At 31.8% G+C, this 25,719-nt stretch overlaps 3 protein-coding genes across 7 annotated transcripts; 2 read left to right on the top strand and 1 right to left on the bottom strand.

Annotated features, from left to right (window-relative positions):
• Positions 1-149: 149 nt before the first annotated feature.
• INTS7 (Integrator complex subunit 7) lies at positions 150-4,306 on the bottom strand. Of its 4 annotated transcripts, none has more exons than XM_076619203.1 (13): positions 3,972-4,305; positions 3,577-3,896; positions 3,267-3,491; positions 2,948-3,197; positions 2,805-2,878; positions 2,569-2,714; positions 2,121-2,466; positions 1,790-2,049; positions 1,521-1,721; positions 1,352-1,445; positions 1,176-1,279; positions 601-1,096; positions 150-516 (listed from the first exon to the last, which is right to left on the bottom strand). In XM_076619203.1, exons 1-13 carry the CDS (start codon positions 4,060-4,062, stop codon positions 235-237), a joined length of 2,889 nt encoding a protein of 962 aa, XP_076475318.1. In that variant the 5' UTR covers positions 4,063-4,305; the 3' UTR covers positions 150-234. The 4 variants fall into 4 exon arrangements, with proteins under 4 accessions (XP_076475318.1, XP_033195846.1, XP_076475316.1 ...); XM_033339955.2 differs by having other exon boundaries at positions 150-513; positions 3,972-4,302; XM_076619201.1 differs by having other exon boundaries at positions 3,577-4,306.
• A 246-nt stretch (positions 4,307-4,552) lies between these two features.
• Cdc37 (cell division cycle protein 37) lies at positions 4,553-7,922 on the top strand. Its single transcript, XM_033339958.2, has 5 exons — positions 4,553-4,754; positions 5,133-5,266; positions 5,367-5,808; positions 5,892-6,197; positions 6,276-7,922. Exons 1-5 carry the CDS (start codon positions 4,722-4,724, stop codon positions 6,567-6,569), a joined length of 1,209 nt encoding a protein of 402 aa, XP_033195849.1. The 5' UTR covers positions 4,553-4,721; the 3' UTR covers positions 6,570-7,922.
• Positions 7,923-8,297: 375 nt separating this feature from the next.
• Chd1 (chromodomain-helicase-DNA-binding protein 1) lies at positions 8,298-25,554 on the top strand. Of its 2 annotated transcripts, none has more exons than XM_033339954.2 (21): positions 8,298-9,495; positions 12,009-12,121; positions 13,007-13,288; positions 14,476-14,664; positions 14,809-14,978; positions 15,082-15,718; positions 15,794-16,001; positions 16,117-16,394; positions 16,473-17,199; positions 17,278-17,523; positions 17,612-17,779; positions 17,870-17,996; positions 18,081-18,238; positions 18,312-18,670; positions 18,760-18,994; positions 21,641-21,760; positions 21,863-22,090; positions 22,182-22,508; positions 22,584-23,062; positions 23,144-23,257; positions 23,328-25,554. In XM_033339954.2, exons 1-21 carry the CDS (start codon positions 9,487-9,489, stop codon positions 23,545-23,547), a joined length of 5,394 nt encoding a protein of 1,797 aa, XP_033195845.1. In that variant the 5' UTR covers positions 8,298-9,486; the 3' UTR covers positions 23,548-25,554. The 2 variants fall into 2 exon arrangements, with proteins under 2 accessions (XP_033195845.1, XP_033195844.1); XM_033339953.2 differs by having other exon boundaries at positions 23,129-23,257.
• Positions 25,555-25,719: the final 165 nt, after the last annotated feature.

Here is a 25,719-nt window from a genome sequence, read left to right as displayed (position 1 = left end):
AATCATAGCTTTTGCAACTTTGTACTTTATTACTTAATATAATTATTTTTATCTAACTCAACGCCATGTGTGCTACAAAAACAAATCCAATTTTTACAAAAAATAAGACATTTTTTTATAAGGGGATAATTAAAAATAAAACACTATGATAATTTTGATTAAAGTAAAACAATTTTTTATTCTATATGCTGTGTATGCACAATGTTGTATAATAAAAAATACACGATCACATTGTTATGGTAACTTTCTTTTAGTTGGCTCTTCGTGTACCCTGACTTGAAGCGTGGAACGCGGTCCGCATTTCCACACATTGCCATCCTTGTCAAGTATACTCGCGCTTGCCGTAACTTGATATTGTCCACCACTACTGTTTACGTTATTGTTGACATTAGTGGTATTACTTACACACTGTGTTGTAGTTGTACCCGGACTTCCTAATGAAAGTAAGAATTCACAAGCGAAGAAATCGCGATGTGGCGTAACCGTTTGCTGTAGTTCGTTGGTATTAGAATCCTGCTAGTAAACATTATTTTTATGGACTTGGTATCAATATAGATATGTATAAAAAAAATTTACCATAACGAATATATTTATTCATACCTTCTGATCCGAATTAATCTTAGATGGAGGCGAAGTAGAAATAGAAATACAAACAGCAGCGACAGAACGATAAAGAGAAGCGCGTCGACCATGTCGTAACACTCCTTCAACTTTTAACGCTAATTGACTTCCTTGAGGAACGGATACTGGTTCACCAAGAACACGTGGTTGCGGTGAGACAGACAACTTGACACTGGTTGCTTGCAAAGCTTGGAAATAATATCGAGGTATAGGTAATCTCATTTTTGGTCCAGCTAATAACATCACCTGTGAGACTAAGCAGTTTATTCTCGAATGATTAAGTGTAGTTGTCTTCTTTTCATCTATATAGCTTGGCGCTAAACGACGTAACTCGGTGCAACAGCGAGCCAGTTGACGCATTTCTACGGTATCGCCAAAATTAAAATTGACTTCGTTTTGTTGATGCGTTTGAATTCCTGTACTGTTGCAAACACGCTCGATGCTGTTCGCTAACAAACGACAAATTTCTTGTAATCTGTATACGGTAAGTCAAGTCAAAAACCATACTAAAGTTAACTATAAATTAGAAATCAAATACGTATTGAAAAGGATACGCTCGTATGTTTATTAATGATCCAGGATCAGCATCAAAAGCTGATTGATAAAGTTTCTGGTAGTTCTCCGCACAGTTTTTAAGTTCTTGAGCTGATTTCCTCAACTTTTAAATATACATCATTTTGTAAGCATTATATTCAAAATGGGACTGAAAATGTAAGATAGAATAAAGTACCTGATTAGTAACACGTCCGTATCGCTGTAGGTCATCTTTTGTACTTAAAACTACTGTACATGTAATAGCAGGTGGTGGAGCTGTGCAAAGAGATCTAAAACATATTTATATTTATGTAATTTTTAAAACTTAAGAGTAACAGTAATTTTATGATATTTATTCAAAGCACCTGCATGAATGTAAAAGTTGCACAATGGCTTGAAGAAATTCACACCGTAATTTCGAATATTCGCTAGCAAATTGTAAACTTCGTAATGGCGTACTAGCAGCTTTTAATGAAGCGCATGCACTCGCGTAACGCGCAATAGCTTTGTTTAACTTCTCCACCGTATGAATTCTTTCTCTGCCCTCTATTTCTCCCGCTTTTTCACTGTAATGATTTGAGGAATAGGAATATACTTCCATAAAATGAGTTACAGACAACAAATAGAAACTAACATGAGAAAACTTTCAGCTTTCGTAACTAATTCCAAACCACATAACCAAAAGTGTAATTGTTCAGACGCAACTGTTTCCTTTAAACTCCTAAATATTTGAGTTGCTATCGTATGATGACCATATCTTGCAGCACTACGTGCAATTCGATATTTAGCCCAACCATCTACATTTTTAATAACCTCTTCTACTGCTTCCAAACATTCTGAATTCCATTCATATCCTCCCGTTATCATTTGAAAAAGTAGCGTACATAACATTACCTTTGAAAAAACTTGTTTTATTTTATTCACCTTTTATGAAGTGTGCATATATATATTTCGTTTAACTTTACCTTTGTATGTACATGCACAGTTTGTTCAAGTTTTATTAATATGTCTGGTAAAAGTGGAAGTAATGTATTTTCACCTAAACTTCCAATAGCACCCAATGCTTCGCATAAAGCAAGTGCTTGTTTCTCACTTTGTCCACCTTCTGCATGAGTATTGAAGAGTGTACTACCTATAGCATCGACAAATATTGCACAATGGCTAGGTTGAGCTTGACATAGTTTTACTGTCGAACGTAAACAAACTTTCAACTGATATAAATACTTGTCATCCAATGCTAATAGTACAATCAAAGATTCCAGACAAGATACAACATCTTGTATACCATAAGCTGGCAAATTTTCTTCATAGCTATGAGTAAAAAGTTAAGATTTTGGTTAAAAATTCAGTTATACATAATTCAAGCTATTCTATATTCTAACATCACAGATAAAAAAGTTATTAATTACATACCAATAACATGCAACTCTAGCTAAAATAGTAATTGCTTTCACTGCAATGAAAGGATCAGGAGAATAGCAAGCATTTACACATAATGATAGTAGGGGATTTCCTTCTTCCCTGTTTGCATCACATGTTACTGCACTCTGACTAAGTACCTAAATTAAATAATATTAAAAGTTTATTTATAAATCCTAATATTTAACAAATTTTCTTCCTTCATTGCTATTTTATGAATGAGTAATAACCTCGATTACGTCTAACGTTCGTATAAGAAGGTCTTTATTCCCAGCACCATCTTGTAGAAGTGTTGTAGTACTTTCTAAAATATAAAATTCATTAAACACCTATCTTTATTTATCACATAAAATTATCTATTTATTATATTTACCTATCAAATTATTAAGTGCGCCCTGCGGCCATAAATGTGCTCCTCTTCTTGCTAACGAATGCAGTAGATGTAAAGCATGGCGTTTGATAGTCAATCTTGGATCGTCTTGCAGGTAACGTAATAAAAGAGCAACTTGTTGTGGAACGTCAATTAATGTTGCAGAAGCTAGTGTACTTAAAGCGCTTAATGTGACTCTCACAAATTCAACGGCTGGATAGCTACCAAGGAGTTCCATACAAAGCTCATTTACCTTTAACAAACTTATTATTAAAAAAATATTTGAATTCTATTTACAAGTTTAAAGTTTACATTTACATACCATTGAAGCTGTGAAAGTATCATGATGCATATATTGTAAAATAGGTATAAGTTGTAATTTCATTGATGCTGGCGTTGCTTGACCTCTAATCATGTCAGATATTTTGCTACACATGGAAACAGCAAATAATTTTGATTGTGCAGCAAACATTTGGGCAGCATATATTGCAGCTCCAACTTCAACTGAATCGTGAGAGTCTAATGATCTTCTTATACTATGATGAACCTTATAAATTAAATAATGTTTCAGCTTTAAAGTTTGTACGTAACAAAAGATACAAATTAAGGTATAAAAGTTAATAAAATTATACCTGTTGTCTTTCTGGTATAATACCAGCCACACTGCCTAATGTTCGCAGAGTCAAAGCTCTAGCAACAGGATCATTAGAATGTATAACACTATAAATACGTCTCACAAACTCATCAACATTTAAAATTTTATCTAAATGCTTCTCACTTTGCTGGCATACTCTAAGGACCCAAACACGTAAAAAATTACTGCCAGTACGAAAAACTTCTGCTAATTTTAATAAAGAAGAATTTATTAATATAGGAAAAGGATATTTCTCGAATAATCGAGGAAATCGCACTATGGCTTCACATTGTTCGCCAATCTTTGTTGATCGTAGACCTAAAAAATATCTTTTACTACGATAAGAACTGTAGAAAAATTGATTCGAGGTTAACTTGAAGACTATAAACATACCTTTATCTAATTCTATAAGTGCGGTATTTGCATCTTGTTCTGGTTCACCAAGTCCTGTATCATTAAACGCGTTCATTCGCATACCAATCATTATTTTCAAGGTATAAAATTCAGTGAATAAGAAAGAATTAAATGAAACGTTTTCATTGAAGATCAACAAATCTAGAGTGCCTGTATATAACGCCAAATTCAGCGTATTTGGAGTACACGTGCTTATGTCTAATCTTTATGTATATTATACGTAGAAAGCAAAACCATATCTTTGAATGAAGGATTACAACCAATAAAATTTAAAGAAATTGCCGCATACGGCTATCGTATAAACTTCTACAGTATTTAATCATGCATTTTTGAATTAAACTATCATATACTGTTTTAACAAGTTGCATTTTCTGTGGTAAAGAGGTATACAAATATTTTTTATTATCACTAATGTCATGAAATTTATATTATTAATATTATTAATAAAAGTTAATTACGTATATCGTATATGTTTATTAATTTCGTACGAATCAATTTAAATAATTGAGAGTCACTGGTATGATACATCGAACGATTATCTCGTGCGAATATGTTCTATGTTCACACCAATGTAGTTGACAATTAAACTTCGACAAGTAAGGGCGTCGTATTTCTGCTTTTATAAAAATAAGAAAATAAAAGAAACTTTATACACAAGTCATATTTATAAACTAATCAGTTCCATAAGGATACATTATTGAATAGAAAGCACGTTTAACCGGCTGAACGATGGTGGATTATAGCAAATGGAAAGATATTGAGGTAGGAACCCTAGTTTTGGTCCAGTATACTTATGGAATATTCTAGAGTAATAGTAGAAATTCCGAAGCAATTTTTTATTTATATACTTGACAAAAATATAAAATAATTATGAAATTTAGAAGCTGTCTAGAAGAAAATTTTTTTATCTAGGTATTTATTGTTTATAAATTGAGAAAAAATAGAGTACATTCTTCAGTACAAGCTTATTATACTAAATCTAATATCATTTTTTTGTTTAATATTTGTCTTTTTTTCTATTTCCTCATTGAGTGTACTTGTTTATAATTAGTATATTTATGTACCTAAAATAATTTATGAAGTATATTATATGTATAAACAATGATATGTATGTATGGTGCTAAAATTTATACTTGTCAGATTTCAGACGATGAGGATGATACTCACCCAAACATTGATACACCATCATTATTTAGATGGCGTCATCAAGCAAGGGTTGAAAGAATGGAAGAAAGGAGACGTGAGCAAGAGGAGCATCAGAGGAAAAAGACAGAGTATGTTAATTTTTAAACATAAAGTTACATACATAAATTATCCACAATAGTAATATGTATATTTTACCACCATTAATTTAAAAACTTATATTATTTATAGAACTCGACAAAAAATGAAAGAAACAGAGGAAAAAATTAAAAAATTAGAAAATGAACAAAAGGAAGCAGATTTAACCGAACTAAAAAAAATTTTGCAAGATCTTGAAAAAGAAGATTTAAAGATTAAAGAAAGGGAAGAGGAAATAAAGAAAAAAGAGAAATTAACACCTTGGAATGTTGATACTATTGGACAAGATGGTTTTACAAAAACAGTGATTAATAAGAGATCACCACGTAAGGGAGATGACAATGGGTTGTCAGATGAAGAGAAAGAAAAAAAAATGAAAGAATTTGCAAAAGAAAACGAGAAGAAGTTGAAAGAATTTGGTATGCTCGGAAGGTATGAAGATAGTAAGAAATTTTTACAAGATAATCCCCAGTTAGTATGCGAAAATACTGCAAATTACTTGGTTATCTGGTGTATTAACCTAGAAATAGAAGAAGTAAGTATATATACAGTTGAATGTTTGTAATAGATAATAGATAATGACATGAATCTGTTTTATCAATATGTTATTAATTTCAGAAACATGATCTAATGGAACACGTTGCGCATCAATGTATATGTATGCAATATATTTTAGAATTATCAAAACAACTAGATGTTGATCCAAGAGCATGTGTAGGTTCCTTCTTTAGTCGTATTCAAAATGCTGAGTTAGAACATAGAAATTCTTTCGAAGATGAATTGAGAGCATTTAAAGAAAGAATACGTAAAAGAGCTGTTGAAAAAGTAGCAGATGCCCTTAAAGAAGCTGAGGAAGAGGAGAAAAAAGCGCGTCGAGGTCCAGGTGGTCTTGACCCGCTTGAAGTATTTGAAAGTCTACCAGAGGTACAAGCAAATTTATTGTAAATATTTATGCTTATTATTTTGATATAGCATGTGTTTACTGCAATATATTCTTTTTAGCCTCTACAAAAATGCTTTGAAACCCAAGATCATGCTTTATTGCAAGAAACGTTGGCAGTGATGCCACGAAAAGAAGCATTCTATCACATGAAACGATGTGTTGATAGTGGTCTTTGGTTACCAGATGCAATAGCTAAAGAATTGATAGAGGCAGGAGTAACTGCGGATGATGCAGAGGCTAAAGAATTGATAGAGGGAGGAGTAGCTGCAGACAATGCAGAAGCTAAAGATTTGATAGAGGAAGGAGTAACTGCGGACGATGTAGAAGAAACCTCGGCGGCTAATCCTGAATAACGCGTGTCTGTAAATTACATATGTTGACTTTCATGACTCATTTATGCAAGTATATATATATATATATATTCTTTAGTATCGTGAATATGTTATAATAAAATATTGTCATTAGACAATGAATACAACATTCTTATCTTCGTTGTCTTTTTCTTATTATAATAATATTATACTATGGTTATGCCTTGAATTACTTTAAGACTGAATTGTCACATAATTTCGAGTTATTATAGGAGGTGTGAATATTGCAATTTGTTAATTAAACATGATAATTATCTAGTAAAACGTGATGCACTTTATCTTATATTTAAATTGAATAATTAAAGGTTACTTCTGATATGAATATTTACAAATATTAATATTTATATGTACTAATGCATGTAGAATGCATATATACACATGTATATGTGTGTGTGTGTGTGTGTATATATATATATATGTCGTAGAATGGTCACAAGCAGGGTTGTGAGCGTTCGGTGGATCTTCCTTGGAATTGGCCATCGTTGTGGTGTCGCGCGAATACGGTCTGCTCGCACGCGAATGAACACTCCCGACGCGACAATCAACAGCAGCGGTGTATAACTTGTAGTGCTAATGACGCTGATCTTAGGTCCGGTAACGAATCCGCGGTCAACGGGATGAGAGATAGACTTGCCCTAGCTCAAACGTGTACTACTCGCGGATCAAGCGGTGCTAGTCCCTTCGTCGATGAGGTCTCCGGAAGGAATGAATCTTCGTCCCAACGTCGCCACCGAGACAACCTCTGATGGGGTGTCTAGGTACGCCAGCTCCTCCGATCGGCGTCGCTGTCGATTGGTCGATTTGGGACAAAAGCTGCCTGTCCGTTTGCAAAAATCTTAATTGCCTAAAAAACCCAGGTTTTATAGCGGCTCCCCGGACTGGCTGGACTTGTGCTGTGTACGTGCCTCAACATCTGGTATTCCTCATCATCTGGTATACCTCTATGGGTATTTCTTTTAATGAGGGTCATACTATAACTCCACGCCTTCGTTAGACGAAACGCCCGTCCCGTTGATCGCGGCTACGTTCGGCGACTGATGGTCGCCTTGAGCCCAAGTTTATTATCGTAAATCGCAAACAGGTAGGATTGGGTAGAGTGACGACAAATCGTTTAATTATAACTGTAAACTTTAATTACAAGTTTATGGGTTCCTTTCCGAGGTTCCAGAAGGAAGGCTCCGGTGACCTTTCACCTCCGACATATATATATAAATCATAATTTGTTGCGTTACTTAAACATTTTTTATCTTTTTCTTGGAATTATGTCATATGTATATTGAAAACTGTAAACAACCTAAAGTTGTAATGTAAATAAAGAAAATACATTTCACTGTCTCTTTTACGAATTTCCGAAATAACTTATACGCTCCCGCGAAAATTTATCCATTTCGTATTTTATTTTTAATTTCTTTCTTACAATAAAGATAAATGTATAAAACTATGAATATATAGCATATTTAGGATATTAATAATACACATAGATCAAATACAATGAAGAATTAATTTTTTAAGTTTAAGAATTTACTTTAAATATATGTATATATTACTTTTATTAATTTTTAATATTGTGCTAACCTGTAGCAGTTTCATATAATTATTTTACGCGCCCATCGCCAAACGAGATATCGATATGTGGAATGGAATGATAAGGCAAGAAATCGACTTTCAACCGGAAATCGTAAATAATCGTATATCGAACCCGCTGGCTTTTCTTCCTTTTCCGATATGACGTGCCACGGGTGTCTGGGTAATATTTTTCGTCTTTCATTCTCGTCATAATACGTTAGTTACAACGCCTGCGAAAATGCAAGCTGGTTTTCATTGGACCGGGTAAAACTATTTGTTTTATTAAAAATATTTTTTTCTATTTAATGTACTTAATATTTTTATAGTTTCAATTCGATCAAATTTGTCTTTTGTCTCTACCCAATCTGATGTAAAACGACAGCTTTTACATATTATGTTGCTTTATAAAATCGCTTATTCACTTTGCATGGTAACATCATTAACTTTCATACAGTATCCAAGATATCATACATAGCTTCATAATAACGTCCTAAGAAATAAGATTAAGTCTCTGAGCTCGAAAATAATATTATATATTCATGATTTCTATATGTACACAAAAACATATTTCTATAAAAATTTTTCCTATATAATGTCTTTATTCTTAAAGTGGATTAAGTGAACATTAAATTTAACTACTACAACTGAATAATTACATTTTCTCCTACATTTTAAAGTATATTTTCTATAAAATGAGAAAAAATTGTTATAATGAATTATATAAGTAAACGGATTTCATTGCATGATTACTCGATCACTATAATTGCGCATATACAGAGCAACAGAAAAACTCACCAGGCATTCTGGGTAAAATTTCTGTGAGTAATCAAAATGGCTGGCATACAACGATTTCCGTTTTCTGACTGCGTTTTAATATAATTCATTAAAACGATATTTCTTTGAAAAATTGGGGAATAAAATTGTAGAATGTAAATGTTTATTTTTGTAAAGGACGGTCTTTTTACAGATTTTGAAATTATGTTGATAAAAGATCTAATTTTTATCAGATTTACAGGGCGTTCATTTTACTAAGGGGTGTAGATGGAAGAAGGGGAGGGGAGAGGTGCGTGCGCGCTGCATGTTGGAACGGTAGACGGAGGACGGTCGGGGAGGGCGAAAGAACGAGACTAGTTCACAAAATGGCGGCCAAGCTCAGGCCTGTGAACATATAGTACGTGGAAATTCGATAATTTTGTACGATGTCGCGACTTTGTGTATCAATAGTCGATTAATACAACGGATACGTGTATACACGACAGTTTAATTATTAAATTAACGTGATATTGTGCGTGGTGCATGTTATATCGAGATATCGGTGCGACGCGCAGACGGAATGATGCAGGTGAGTGGTCGGGTTCGAAAATTGTTTAAGTTTTAGCTTTTCGTCAATTTTTTTTAGCAATAATTGTTTGTTTCCGTTGCCAATACGAGCGTCAATGTTGTTTTAAAGAACAATTTGCGTGATATAGCAGTGGTGTTGTTTGGACTAGGGAAAAATCGCGTTGTCACATGCGTTTCATTGATCTACAAGGAGAAAAATCCTCGTAAAAACGAAAAAAACCACTGGAAATTTGTTTAAAAGGTTTTTGCGTATAGGGCGGGGTCTTACTGACCTTATGAGCTCAGGGACTTGTCTTCACTAAATCACAATTTTCTGCAATTTTACATAGTTTCTAGCTTCTTAATAACCTATAAGTTTGTTTACATTCATTCATTTTGACATTTATCACTTAAAACATCATTGTTCCACCCTAATTTTCGTTAAAAATGATTCCTTGCATTCTCCTTTACCTTGGGTCCATGCTTATTCAAAAATTTTAAATAGACCCATTTTTGCAAATTAAGCTCAAAGATTGATACACATTCTCTGTATTATAGTTGAGACTGTGTAGCACAATCACCTGCAAAAGCTCTGACAATTACATGCTTTTCACATGGAAAATATTTCATATATACTGAGCTTTTTACTTTAGGAGAAATCATTTCTCTGTATTTCAAGAATTTTTATATATTATGAATAATATCTGATTCTTTATTTATGAAATGTTTTCCATAAAATTTGAATTTGTATGGACACAAGTACATCATACATTTATTTTCTATTTACAAATAACCGCAAGATAATACATTTGTAACTTTGAATGTCATTTTTACTAGAATTGTATACAAATAAGGTATAAAATTAAGGGGGACAATGATTCTTGTAAATGCAGGCCTTACATTTATCCTATATTAGATACATTTTTATAGTTGTATAATATTTAATATATAATATTGGATAATACATTTTACCAAGATCTACATAACAAAACATAATACTGAAACTTTCAAGAACAAGGATTGATTATATAAATATCATAAACAAGCTTATATCCGCTTGTGTTACTTAAATCTGAAGAAGTAAAATATAAAACTTTCTATGCAATGAGTATTTAAAATTTATTGTTTCTTAAGTTCGTAAGATATGATATAATTTTTACATACATATTATATACTGAAGTATATGTTTATTATATATAAGAGTTATTCATTGACGTTTATATCATCGTTAATGAATTAAGTATGGTATGATATTTGAAGTAACTGTATTTTGGTTTTCATATTGCTACGTAGCAGCAAAATATGCACAATTTTAACATTTCAAACATTTCTTAATCTTATAGATAGTTTTGAAAAAGGTAAAGTTTTGGAACCTATTGAAGAAACAAAACTTGGTCAAAATAACAGTAGTTTTCATCTACAAAAGTTTTGTTTCTGTTATATAGAAGCACATGGTGTTGCTGTATAACTGTAGATATAGATTGTTTTCATAAGATGGAATGTAATATAGGGTTTGTTTTCAAACAATATTGTGTTTCACATGACAGAGTTGTATTTTATATTGTCTCCAACATAGATTGGGTATTATTTATCTTTGTCAATCTTTTAATGCTAAAAATTATTTTGATATTGAAATTAATGATGGTATAGAATTATTGTGAAGTGAGTGTGAACAGTTTCTTTCTTAACTTATATGTTGTTCAAGAAACAGATTTAAGTTTAGTCAAGTATTGTTCATAATGTACTTGCTGAAATGTTCAATAAATCTGTATAGTACTTAAAATGTTGAATTACATTATTCTATAATACCCATTATACCTTATACTAGTTATTTACAGAAAAGTATATGTTCCTTAAATTAATCATTTACAGGAAATTCTGTAATACTCTTCTATCAATTCATGGCTTAAGATAGTTACATACAATGCATAGCAAATGTAGAAAGAATACTTCATTTGTTCAAAGCTTGTGAACTTTCTTTTGGTCGAAGAATATTTTTCTTAAAGAATAGAATCTTTAGTACATGTATGTAACTATCTTTCTGTTTGATATTTAGTCTTTAGTAGTTTAATCTATATTAATGTAGATACCTAATTATATGTTTTCTTTACTAATATATAATTGAATGTAATCCAAAGATGTAAGATCAAATATGCTAGGTTCCTAATATTTTATTGAAGTGTACTTAGAAAGCTTTCTGAAGACCCTGAAAATTAAGCATTTCTTAACTACAAAATGGTGGTCAAGAATTATAAAATGGAGGAAAGATCTTCCTGATAGATAGCATTGTTAATTTATCTGCAAGCTATGTTCTGAACATTAAAAATATGCCAAGATATGGGAAAGATGTTGTACTATTATGTTAAAAATATGCTAAAATAAATTTAAAGGACTGCTATATTAAAAGACATAAGTAATACATTCAGAAAATTACTTATATTAGCATTAATGAGTAAAAACTATTCCAAACAACACATTGCGACTTATATATTTTTAAAGATAGGATATTGTTAGATTTGTCTTATTAAATTACAGAAAACGTTAGAGTCTGAGTCTGGTAAAGAATCGGGATCTGATTCTGAAAATGAAAGTAAAAGTGATAGTTCTTCTTCTGGAAGCAATACAGGATCTGGTTCTGGATCAGAAAGGTTGGTATTGAAACTACTATTATCTAATCTCTTCCTTTCAGAAAGTCCAAGACATAAGGCAATGTGTTTATATTTTACTATTCCAATAAAGTATTACACAATTGTTACCAATATAATATGCTAATAATAGTAATCTAAAACAGCTAATAATAGTAAGATATTATTCCTTTATATAATGTGTGTTTGACTTTCTGATATGTAAGGGATTATTTGACATGAATTACTTAACTTTGTGTATTGCTATAGCTTTATATAGCATTAACATTGCTTTGACAATCATGCTAATTTAATGTATCCCTTGAATTTTATATAAGCACAATGTTCAAGTTTCTGTTACTCATGCAATGTTTTCTTGTATATTGAAACAATTTAAACACTAGGTGAGCTAGTATCCTACTGCTTCTACTCATTTTACTTCTTATGATAATTTGTCCTAATAATATTATACATAGTGTATGTTAATTTAGATTGTACAGAAAGGTAAAAAACGGGAATATTTTCACAAATACATATATTGAAATATAAATGCTCAAGAATAAAATTACTAATATTAAAGTATCTAAAGTTATTTCAAATTATCTAAATTTATTGCAATTAATTAATATGCATTGACAAATCAACATTTACTTTATTAAATATATAACGCCTTTGAGTTTATTATCTACATTTTTCACTCCAGACCATTCTATAATGAAAGATTACAAAATTATAGTTCAATATTCAATAATCATTATGAATGAAATCATCAATAAAATTTGGGTTTGCAATCAATTGTTGTTTTAAGTTAACAGCCGATATTTTATATTTGGAAAATTTGATGTTTATATATTTTGTGAATTATAAACAATGATAGTGAAATAAAACATTGCCCAACTGCAAATGCAGTGACTCTAGCTCCTCAAGTGGTTCCGGGTCTGGATCAGGTTCTGATTCTGATAAATCAGAGAAGTCGGATGCACCTGCACAAAGTGATAGCTTCCAGAGCAAAAGTTCAAATCACAGTACAGAAACAAAAGTTAGGCTTAAGAATGAGTCTAGTCGCGAGTGGGATGAGAATCCTGACATTTATGGAATCAGAAGATCTAGCCGTTCTAGGAAAGAGCCTGAAAGGCTTGCTACACAACGTGAAAGCGATAGCGATAGTCGCAAGAAATTTAAAAAAAAGGGGTAAGTAATATGAAAAAATTCAAGTAATTATCGGAAATTGAAATTATAAACTCTATAATCCTTCCAGTTCCTTATGAATTGAATTAATATAACTACATATAATAAATAAATGCAGTTTTATTATTTAGACAATGGTAATTCAGAATTTGCATTTTTTAAAAGAGTATTTTATAAATTTATGATATATCTACTTGAGCAAATATAAAAAATGAAGCTCTTTATTTTTTAACATTCAATTATATTTCAAAAGTGTGTAGAATCATAATCATAAAATCAAAAATATTATAAGTCTTAATTTTTATAATTTAGAAAAGTGATATTTATTGGAAAAATGAATTTGGTTAATATAATATACAAGTAGCTGTTATGTAGTACGTTTGTACCTTGCAACTTCAGCTGTGATAATAATTCTATGAAGCTTTTATGTTAATCATGTATGCACTTTTCTGTATTGCATATATTGTGTATCAATGTGCTTTTATATTTTTCATTCTTGATGTTTATATTTGTGTTTAATAAGCTTAGTGCTTCAAATAAATTTTTCCACTATAGCACTATTGTTTGTTTTCTATCTTATCTACAATTTTGTTTTGTTGAGTAAACTATTGCATTGCATTAAATAATTTTATTATTTATTGCACTTTTAGTTTGTGCTATATATCTATTCATATGCACTTATGTGATTCATTAAAATTTTTACTCAAAAAGAACTATTTAATAAGTATGAAATCTTTCACCTGAATTTGTGTTAGATTATCTGCATGTATATATACAAAATCTTATCAATATGCTATAGCAAAATACCACTTAGAAACCTTATGTTCTTATTACTAAAAGTAAGTAAAAATTATTACACCAGAAAAAGAACATTTTTTCCTTATTATATATTACAGTTTTAATAAATTACACAGTAAATTGCTGTATTAATTATTAGTTAATTATTCATTAATATTTTATAGAAGAGGACATTTTTATATCAAGCATGTGAATTAATCTGTATTTATTATTGAAAAGTAGAAGCAAGATTTTAATAAGTATAATTTAAATATATCATTGAAATAATAAACTTATATTATGTGATAAAAGTATCAAACAATGAAGTTTATAAACGTATTTCATTTTTTCATTATTACAATATTTCTTATATTATTAAATACACATGTGCTAGCATTGTATTTTTTTTGCAGTTCACATAATTCATGGAACTCAGACAGTTCAGATTCTGAATCTGATAATGTTGAAAGCAGGAGACCACCACCTAGTAAGTCGTTGAATAGACGCGCGGCACAAAAAGCCAAAGAAAAAGGAAGGATAAGGAAAAAACGAATTTCAGAATCATCTGAAAATTCTTCTTTTGATAGTGATGATAACAGGAGGTATTGCTATTGTATGGAGGTATTGGTATGGTATTTTATTTTTGAAAAATTATATATATATATATTTTTTTCAAAAATAAAATACCATAAAATACTTTAATACCATATAATACTGATAAATTAATGTTAATTTAAATCTGTTAGGCAAGTTACAAGAAGAAGTGGAACTGCTATTAGTTACAAAGAGGAAAGTGAAGAGAGAACTGACAGTGAAGATCTTGTAGAAATTGAAGAAGGTAACACTGCAAATCCAGAACCAGATAATACAGAAACAATTGAACGAATTTTGGGACAAAGAGTTGGTAAAAAGGGAGGTTAGTCTATCAAATAATTGCAAACTGTAAATTGCAAAATAATCACAAACGTGATCATATCCTTATTTTCTCAAATATTCTTCTATAGCATATCCTCTTTTAGTTACAGGCAATGTCACAACAATTTATGCTATAGAAGAAAATGGCAATCCAAATCCAGAGGATTTGTCTAATGAAGAAACCGAACTGCAATATTCAATAAAATGGAAGGGATGGTCTCATATACATAATACATGGGAATCAGAAGAGTCATTGAAAGCACAAAAAGTAAAGGGATTAAAAAAATTAGATAATTTTATTAAACGAGAACGGGAAATCAAACAGTGGCGGGATTATGCTGGACCCGAAGATATAGATTACTTTGAATGCCAATTAGAACTTCAACAAGATCTCCTGAAAAGTTACAATAATGTTGAAAGAATTATTGCTGAATATAACAAACCTGATTCAGATCATCCAGATTATTATTGTAAATGGGAAAGTTTACCCTATGCTGAGGCTACATGGGAAGATGGAGCATTGATTGTTAAAAAATGGCCAGAGAAAATAAAAGAATTTCGCGAAAGAGAAGAGTCAAAAAGAACACCAAGCAAACATTGCAAAGTTCTTAAGTCTAGGCCCAAATTCCATCAGTTAAAAGGACAACCAGACTATATGGGAAAAGGTCGGGATTTGACTCTTAGAGACTATCAAATGGATGGATTGAACTGGATGATCCATTCTTGGTGCAAAGAGAATAGGTAGATTATATTTCACTATTTTATATAATCTCTCAATATACATATTATATTATAATGAATTTTATTCGTTTACAGTGTTATTTTAGCAGATGAAATGGGTCTTGGCAAAACTATACAAACAATATGCTTCCTTTATTATTTATTCCACACACATCAGCTTTATGGGCCATTTTTATTAGTGGTGCCCCTTTCGACAATGACTTCCTGGCAAAGAGAAATGTCACAATGGGCACCAGATATGAATTTTGTTACATATCTGGGTGACGTTACTTCCCGTAATGTTGTATGTAGTATCTTCTTATTTTTATAAATTCGAATTTCTTTTGCAATATTTAAAAGAGTTGCATATTATAAATATATTTATCACATATTAAAAATTTAATTTTGTTTTTGTGTAGATTAGAGAGTATGAGTGGTGTTATAGCTCAAAGAGATTAAAATTTAACGCCATACTCACGACATATGAAATAGTACTTAAGGATAAAGCGTTTCTGGGTGCCTTAAATTGGGCCGTACTGTTAGTAGACGAAGCTCATCGATTAAAGAACGATGATTCGCTCTTGTATAAAGCTCTCGCTGAATTTCATACGAATCACCGGCTCCTAATAACTGGTACACCATTGCAAAACAGTTTAAAGGAATTATGGGCCTTATTACACTTTATAATGCCTACCAAGTTAGTAACTTGTTATGATTTTACAAATTTTCTCTTAGTCATAATAGTTTTCTATAACCGTCCTTTTTGTTTATATAGATTTAGTTCATGGGAGGAATTTGAAAAAGAGCATGATAATGCAGCTCAAAAGGGATATTCCAAATTACATAAACAATTAGAACCATTTATTTTGCGACGTGTTAAGAAAGATGTAGAAAAATCTTTGCCCGCTAAAGTTGAACAAATATTACGAGTAGAAATGACATCTTTGCAAAAACAATATTATAAATGGATATTAACCAAGAATTATAATGCATTACGGAAAGGTGTTAAAGGTTCTACTATGACGTTCTTGAATATTGTTATTGAATTAAAAAAATGCTGTAACCATGCTTTCCTTACAAAACCTACTGAAAGTGAAAGGAAGGACAATAACGAAGATTATTTACAGCAACTAATTCGCGGTTCTGGAAAATTAGTTCTTCTTGATAAATTATTGGTGAGATTACGAGAAACAGGTCATAGGGTCTTAATATTTAGTCAAATGGTCAGGATGTTAGATATTCTTGGAGAATATCTACAAAAGAAACATTTTCCATTCCAAAGATTAGATGGAAGTATAAAAGGAGAATTACGAAAACAAGCATTAGATCATTTTAATGCTGAAGGATCGCAAGATTTTTGCTTTTTATTATCAACAAGAGCAGGTGGTCTTGGTATCAACCTTGCTACTGCTGATACCGTTATTATTTTTGATTCAGATTGGAATCCACAAAATGATTTACAAGCACAAGCTAGAGCACATCGTATTGGACAAAAGAATCAGGTATTTCAATATTTTGTATCGACATTATAATCATAAATAGTAAACATTTTATTAAAAAGAATGCTTCATTTTATATAGGTAAATATTTACCGCTTAGTAACAAAAAATTCTGTAGAGGAGGAAATAGTAGAAAGAGCAAAGCAAAAAATGGTTCTGGATCATCTTGTAATTCAACGGATGGATACAACTGGTCGAACAGTATTAGATAAAAAAAGTGCAGGGACCAATAACAATCCATTTAATAAAGAAGATTTAAATGCTATTTTAAAATTTGGAGCTGAAGATTTATTTAAAGATGAAGAGGACGGAGATGAAGAACCCACTGTAATTATTCTAAAGAATTTAAATTATTCTAATTTAAGACTATATGTATAGATGAAAAGATTAGTTCTTATTATTTTTATTTTATTAGTGTGATATTGATGAAATTCTGAGGAGAGCAGAAACAAGAGATGAAGGGCCTTCAACAGTTGGAGATGAACTGTTATCAGCATTCAAAGTTGCTAGTTTTGCAGCATTCGAAGAAGAATCCGAACCAGTTAATCAACCCAATGATAATGATGATGAGAGTAAAGATTGGGTAAATCTAATTTTTTGATATCAAATATACTTTATAATATTTCTATGTATAAAAAAATAACTAAAACATTTGTATTCTGATTGATTTTAGGCCGAAATTATTCCTGAAAATTTCAGAAAAAAAGTTGAAGAAGAAGAGAAGTCAAAAGAAATGGAGGATTTATATTTACCTCCAAGAAGTCGAAAAACATTGCAGCAAATTAATCAAAGTGGAGAAGGTATGTAACGCGTTAAATTATATTATATATTATATATTATATATTATATATTATATATTATCCAATGTTTGCTTCATTATTAAGGAAGAGTAAGAAAGCGGAAAAAGCTATCTGCCGATGATAGTGAAGAAGGAGAGGATTCCGGAAGTGAGGTTGATGGTAGCGATGATGAGCGTCCTAAGAAAAGAGGTAGACCAAGGGTTACGCCGCGAGAAAATATTAAAAGTTTCACTGATGCAGAGGTATGTACTTAGGTTTTGTACTTTATAATAATCTACATGTGTTTGAGTAAATTTAAATTCTTTTATTACACAGATACGAAGGTTTGTTAAAAGCTATAAAAAATTCCCTGCACCATTGAAACGATTAGATGATATTGCGGCGGATGCAGAATTGCAAGAAAAGCCAATGTCAGAATTACGCTTCTTAGGAGATCAACTAAAATCTAGATGTGAAGCTTGTTTATCCGAGTTTGAAAGTACCGCGAAAGAGAATAAAGGTGAAGAAGAGGGTAAAGGTCCTGGTCGTAAGAGAGGTAGAGGTCCTACATTTAAAATTGGGGGAGTTATGGTCAACGCAAAATCTTTCTCTGCCGCGGTAAAGGAATTAGAGCCTCTAGAACAAGCTTTACCATCGGATTCGGAACAACGATCTAATTGGCATATTGATATTAAGTGAGTATATTTTTTTATCGAATTTTTGCATTAAGATATATTTATATACACACATACGTATTTATTTTATTATAAATGCTACTACACAGATTGAAACCGGCAAATTTTGATTGTGATTGGAGCTCCGAAGATGATTCTAGGCTTTTAAGAGGTATATACCAACATGGCATGGGTTCATGGGAAATCATAAAAATGGATAATAATTTGAAACTGGGTGATAAACTTCTCCCAAATGGTAGCAAACTTCAATTAAAAAAAATAAACACTCGAGCCGAATATCTACTAAAAGTACTCAAAAAACAAATTGACTCCAAATTAGGAGTGGTAAGATATATTATTTTACTTTTATTGTATTCCCATAAAAATCCCTTTTATCGTTATAATCTATCTTGGCAGGGTTATGTCCTTATCCCACATCCTGAATATCAATTTAAGGTAATTTCCAAATTCCTGATGGCTTTCATCTTTGTATGGTGACGATATATAGATTTATAATTTATAGATTATTCATTTCATATTTGTATTTATTATTGTTTAGTCCGTGCCTTTCGGCTTTGGACGAACTTTCGGTTTTACATCTCTTACATCTAATTCCCTTCTTACATATCTACCTCCTCTCTTTTCCACTCTATTCTATTGCACTACCTTGCTTATTCTACTACTCTAAAAACTAAGCATTAGGAACTATAAATTATCAACTAATGACTAAAAACTATTGCCACTTTGGTCTTTAGCCTCCTTGTTGTACCTCCTCCTTGTCGTTTGCCCTTCTCTTCTCTATTATTGCTTTCAGTTCTGCTAAACTTTCTCCAGTCTCGTTCAGTGTTTTTCCTATGTCTTTTGGTCCTCCCGTTATTTCACATTCTTCTATTACATGTCTTGGATCTTCTTCTTTCCTTTTGCATAGTCTGCATCTTTTTCCCCCCTCTTCTTTCCAGTATTCCCTTGCTTTGGTCTCGTTTCCGCATCTGAATCTTGCCAGTATTCTTCTGTCCTTCCACTTCATCCTCCCTTCTAAGTACTTTAGTAATTTCTCTTTGGCTATGTTTCTGTAGTGTATGTTATACTTGGATTCCCTTATCCTTTTCCCCCTCTTTTCTGTTTCTCTTTTTCTTCTTTCTTCTATAATTTGGTCTGCTGTCATCCTTTCTTACTCCTCTCTTGTTTCTATCTGCGTCCCTCCTTTTCTTAGCTCTTCTAGTCCCTTCTTTCTCTTTCTTGCTCTTTTCCCTTCCTGACCATTCCCCCATTCTCTCTCTCTTTCCTTTATGCACTCCTTTACTAATTCCTTTTTTGATTCTAGGGCTTTCTCTTCATACCTTGCTGCTCTTTTTAATGCTTTCTCTTTCATTTCTATTAATTTGCATACCTCCACCAGTATATAGTTTGGTGTTGTCATATCTAAGCCTAATATCCATTTCACATATCCCCTTTGAACTCCGTCCAGTCTTTCTTCCATGTTCCATCCCCATACCTCTGCTCCAAACAGCGCCACGCTCTCTACCAGTGCTCCAAACATCTTCATTCCCCTTTTGTAGTCCTGTTTGAATATTCTTTCTCCCACGCTCCATGTTTTCTTCATTGCAATTGTTGCTCTCTTTTTCCTATCTTGTATGCGCTTCTCATCACTTCCGTTTTTCTGCAGTATATACCCTAGGTATCTTATCTTGTCCACCTCTTCTAATTCTTGCTTCCCCCACTTTCATTTTTTTTGCCTCCATTTGCTCCTTCTTTTTTCAAAGACTACTATTTTAGTCTTTTCCGTGCTCAGCTCCAAATCGGCTTCCTTCAAAAAGTTTTTGAGTCTCTTCAATATCTCCTTTAGCTCCTCTTCTCTATCCGCCACCAGCACAATATCATCTGCGTATGTCAATAACCATACCTTTCTTTATCCTACCACTATGCCCCCGGCTTGTCCTTTCCTTAATTCTTCTTCTAGTCCTGCCATGTAGATGTTGAATAACTTCGGGCTCAATGAGGATCCTTGTCTGACTCCCCTCACAGTCCAAAATTCTCTTGTGTTGTGGTTCTTGACTCTCACTATATTCCTCGTTTCTTCGTATATTTCTGTAATCCTCTGGATTAGCTTTTCTCTAATCTCCATTTTCCTCATTTTCTCCTCCAATTTCCCTCTGTTTAGCCTGTCGAACGCCGCTCTTAAGCCCGCAAAGCAGGCATATAATTTTCCTCTTTCTTTGCTTAGCTGTTTGTCTATGATGTGGTTTATCATGTAAACCTCATCGGTCACTCCTCTTCCTTTTCTGAATCCAAATTGGCTCTCTTCCAATTTGTCTTCAATCTCTGCTTTCAGACGTTCATCCAATATCCCTGCGTAGATCTTGCAGTATCCATCAGCGTTATCCCTCTGTAGCTCTTCGCTACTCTCTTGTCCCCCTTCTTATATATCGGGCATATCACCCCTTTTTTCCAGTCCTCTGGTATCCCCTCCCCTTTCCATATCTTCTTTAATAACTCCCATAACGCCTCCTCCCCTCACTTCCTTCGGTGCATACTTCCACACCTCATTTTTTAACCCGTCTTCCCCCGTTGCTTTCTTTTCCTTCAAATTCCTTAGCTGGTAAATCACCTCTTCCTTCCTTATATTATCTTTTCTCCCCTCCGTTGCTTTCTCTTCCTCTCTATGCCCCCCTGTTTTTCGGCTCTCTTTGTGCTCTGTCCCTTCCGAAATTTCCATGAAATGATTTTTCCACTCTTCTTCGCTTATATCCTCATCTATGCCTTCCCTATTTCTTCTATATCTGTTAATGTATTTCCACGCTTCTTGTTCTGTTTTGATCATCTTTATCTTCCCCATTTCTTCTTCTTCGTGCCTTTCCTTTCTTTCCTTACATCACTGTTTGAATGCCTCTTTTTCCTCTATGAGCGCTTCTCTGCTGCATTTTCCTTTCCTAAACCTTGTCATCTTCCATTTCATATTTGTATTTTAATATATTCAAATATTAATTTTAGACTAAAGCAAGAAAACCAAGAAAACCAAAAGAAACAAAAACTGCAATTACAAAAGAAATTATAGAGGAAAATGATAGTTCAGGTGAAGAAAGTAATAAATCTAAATCCAAAGTTGAAAAGGTAAATTTATATACAATTAAAAGTATATTTGTGTTACATATTTACATTTAACTCTAAGAAATATTCTATACATAAATGTTTTCATGCTTATTTTACTTAAAGGTATCTACAAAGAAAGAAGAAGAGGTTGTCGTAAAGAAAGAAACTAAAGAAGAAGTAGAAGAGATAGTAGAAGAAAAAAAGAAGGAAAAGAAAGCTAAAAGGGAGAAAAAAGAAAATAAGAAGGCTAAAAAAGCAAAACAAGCAGCGGGTCCGATGCATTTTACTGCTAATAATGAACCAAGAGCTCTTGATGTTCTTGGTGATTTGGATCCTTCTATATTTAATGAGGTTATTAATTTAATTTATTTTAAAAATTTAATGTTACTTTTATATATCAAATTTACACAATAGTTTGAATATTGTATTTTCTACTATGCAGTGCAAAGAAAAGATGAGACCAGTAAAGAAGGCACTTAAGGCTTTGGATAGACCAGACCAGTCTTTGAGCGAAGCGGAACAAGTCGCTCACACAAGACAGTGTCTTGTACAAATTGGAAACCAAATTAACACTTGTCTAGAAGAATATAGAGATCCTGAACAAATCAAAGAATGGAGAAGTAATTTATGGTATTTTGTATCTAAATTTACAGAATTCGATGCGAAGAAACTTTATAAATTGTATAAACATGCGACGAAAAAAGGAGGTGAAAGTAATACAAGTGCTACGTCTAGCCCAGAAAAGAAAGAAGAATCAAGTAATGTAAAGGTATAATAAGAGATTTGTTCTTATTTTAATATTATTACAATGTAAGAAATATCATCAATGTAATTTATTTTATAGAAGCATACCGAAAAACATATCGAAAAGCAAGTAGAAAGTATTAAAGAGAGTAGAACACAAAAACGAAAGATTGAAGATACGGAAGAAAATTCAAATAGTAGCTGCACACCGAGTAAGAAACATCTCTCGATTATATCTGCTGTAAACAGTATCAGCAATACATCTACAGTTACTATTGGTGCTACCACCATTACTCCCATTACGTCGACGCCAAATTCTACTTCAAGTACCACTAATAGTGTGGACACGCCACGACACAAGGAGAAAGAATCAAAATACAAAGACATGAAGAGAGATCGAGAACGTGATAGGGACAGAGATAGAGCGCATGGTGATAGAAGTATGGACAGGATGAGTGGAAGTAAAGATGAGCGAATTAGGAGAGATAGCGGCGGTTACAGTATAAGTGGACACTACAGTGGAAGCAGAGAGGATGACCATTGGTTATCCCGTGATGGAAGAGATATGCGAGATGGAAGGTATGTATAATCAGTGTGATAGAAACAGTACAGATTCGTTTTTGTATAATACAATATATAATTTAGATTATCAATACCTAGATTTGGAGATCATAAACGTGACCGGTTTGATTCTTATGGACGAATGTCTAGTGGATATCATCGTGACAGAGATCGAGATCGCGACCGTAATATCCATATGAATGACAAACGGAGGTAAGTTATAAATTTAAAAGAATGAAACAAGATTTTGAATAAAAATAATAATCATAAAATTCGTGTTCAGTGATTATTATAGATATTCATCAGGACCACCCAGTTATGGATACGGTCCAGGAGGATATGGAGGTGGAGGTGGCGGTGGTTATCCTCCATCTGATATTCCTCCGAGCCACTTTAGAGGTCGAGGTTACCCTGGAGATAATTATCCTAGCGAATGGCGACCAAACAAAGATTATAGACGAGACTATGATAGAAGACCACCTCCGCCAAATGCTAACTCCTAGTGCTCCTTCCTTATTACCGTCCTTGAATGCGTTGTTAAGCAACTGTAATTTCGATGGAGCCTTGTGTTGTTTTACCTGACTGAGCATTTTATATTATGCTCCTTTAAACATGGTTATTGTTTAAGCGTGAAGTTCTTTACACAGTTTATTCTGTGATTTAGTACTACTTGTGACTTGTACCTATGTATAAAGTTTATTCCATTGCTTATTTAATATGCAAGAATTCTATCTGGATTGAATGATCTTTTTAGGATCTTTTAGGAGAGGTGTGAAAATAATCAGTTTATAAATATTCTTAACATATAGTTAATAATTTTTTTAAATATATCGGGTTTCTTGAAAAGGAGTGATGCTAAAATTTTAAGTTTCTATTCGTTAATATTTCCGATATGTAAGAAATTATGTTTACGTATCTGTGTCTCTTTTATTACAGTGCAATTATTGTAAGATTTGATAACGAACTAAGATCAAATTAATGTGTTTGTAGGGTATATTATTACGTACAATGTTTAAATACGTACTTCAAAATGTATGCCTTCCTAAATCGCATGTAACATATTTTGCATTTTCGATACTGATCATGTATGTTCAATAGATGTGTAGCTTATATACAGTTATTCACCACTTCAAACTATACTACGTTTCAACATAAAAGTCTTCAAACTTTAATGATTGATTTATCGTTTAATAATTAATCTTACATTAACTGATATTTTATTGCACTGCGATAGGTATTAAAGTAATGATGTCTTATTTCATATGATGTCTGCAAAAATTGTAAAAATTATATATTCAACATTATATAAATTTTCTATTAACTGAAAACCCAAGAAAATTTTACATCAAAAGAAATATCTAGAATGACATCATTTTGTGGTGATACGCAGCGTACGTGAGCTATATTGTCTTATGTATTTATTGTAAAATTAAGAACAAACTACAAATATGATATTTGCTAACGGATGATTACATTCTTAAAAGAGAAAACAAATATTAACTTTCTCCTCTTTTATAGAATTTATACTTTCGCAATTGAATAGGTAGATAAGAATTCTATTTTTCCGTTCATTCTTTTAAAGTACTATAGTTTTGTACTTTATCAAAAACAATGTGAAATATTGTAAATATTAGAATAAGGAGATAGTTATATTCGATGTATATTTAACTCTGGAATTAATGAAATAGTATTCTGCTTTCTTGTAGAAAGAATAAACAAAAGGCTAGACCCCTCAGTCTTGCATCAGTTAAAAGTTATTGAATATAACTATATATTGTAATTAAAAGGAAAGGATATGAGTTTTTAATTATTCAACGATCAATATCTCTAAAAGAGTATGAACATATTTCTCGATCTTAAGTTATGATAAGGATTTGTAAAGTACATAAGTTTTTGCGAAAACTTTGTATTTTATCACTTTTTCCATTAGAACATTATCAAAAAAATTAATTGCGCTCCATTTTCGTAAGAAATATTTACGAATTTTATATTCATAAAAAAAATGAAAGTCATAAGCTTTTTGTATGTATGCATTAATTTTTTTTCAACCTAAAAATCACGTAAACGCTAAATATTTTTTTTCAGTAACGTAATTTTTTTTTTCATCGTCTGAGATTGCTTGGATCGCCTTTATTGGGCTATAAAATAATAACAATTATTTTATAGATTATTTTATTCATATAAGGTGAATTTCTTAACACTAAAAATTTATAATTTTAGCGTGCATTTCTGTAAATAATAGTGTATACATGTGATGATATATAGCCAAGAGAAAGCGGAATTGTACACACGTTAACGATACTTCGTGTCTTACGTATACATAAAACAAAGTACATTGAAATTAAATCACAATAGAAATTTGCTAGTTTAGGTTTTTAATTGCAAAGTGATATTCTAAACAGTGAGCTATTTACATATAATTTATTACTAGCCGAATACAGACTACAAGTAATAAAACAAAAGATTGTTGTAAATATAAATTAAGAAAAATAAATGATGTAGTAGAATAATTTAATATTGTATAATTGAAATAGGACAATTACGGTAATGCATTTTATTACTTTTTAGAAACATAAATGAAAGTTTTTGATGACATATAAGTCATTCTGAAAATTAATTCGTTTGACTATTTGCTAGAATTATTTTTTAACACATTTATTAGTATAAACGAGGGA

This window comes from Bombus vancouverensis, chromosome 6, assembly GCF_051014615.1.
Source record: "Bombus vancouverensis nearcticus chromosome 6, iyBomVanc1_principal, whole genome shotgun sequence".
Classification (NCBI taxonomy): domain Eukaryota; kingdom Metazoa; phylum Arthropoda; class Insecta; order Hymenoptera; family Apidae; genus Bombus; species Bombus vancouverensis.
This window is presented reverse-complemented; position numbering and strand designations above follow the sequence as displayed.

What these genes read in the sequence shown, in the direction of transcription:
- INTS7 (XM_076619201.1), bottom strand. Translation starts at nt 4,062, where the DNA reads ATGATTGGTATGCGAATGAACGCGTTTAATGATACAGGACTTGGTGAA. An exon ending in ATACTTTCACAGCTTCAATG is followed by an intron (nt 3,198 to 3,266) that starts GTATGTAAATGT and finishes AGTTTGTTAAAG; the next exon opens with GTAAATGAGCTTTGTATGGA. An exon ending in TCATTAATAAACATACGAGC is followed by an intron (nt 1,097 to 1,175) that starts GTATCCTTTTCA and finishes TACCGTATACAG; the next exon opens with ATTACAAGAAATTTGTCGTT.
- Cdc37 (XM_033339958.2), top strand. Translation starts at nt 4,722, where the DNA reads ATGGTGGATTATAGCAAATGGAAAGATATTGAG. An exon ending in GCAAATGGAAAGATATTGAG is followed by an intron (nt 4,755 to 5,132) that starts GTAGGAACCCTA and finishes TATACTTGTCAG; the next exon opens with ATTTCAGACGATGAGGATGA. An exon ending in CATCAGAGGAAAAAGACAGA is followed by an intron (nt 5,267 to 5,366) that starts GTATGTTAATTT and finishes TATTATTTATAG; the next exon opens with AACTCGACAAAAAATGAAAG.
- Chd1 (XM_033339953.2), top strand. An exon ending in TCTGGTTCTGGATCAGAAAG is followed by an intron (nt 12,122 to 13,006) that starts GTTGGTATTGAA and finishes CTGCAAATGCAG; the next exon opens with TGACTCTAGCTCCTCAAGTG. An exon ending in AATTGGCATATTGATATTAA is followed by an intron (nt 18,671 to 18,759) that starts GTGAGTATATTT and finishes GCTACTACACAG; the next exon opens with ATTGAAACCGGCAAATTTTG.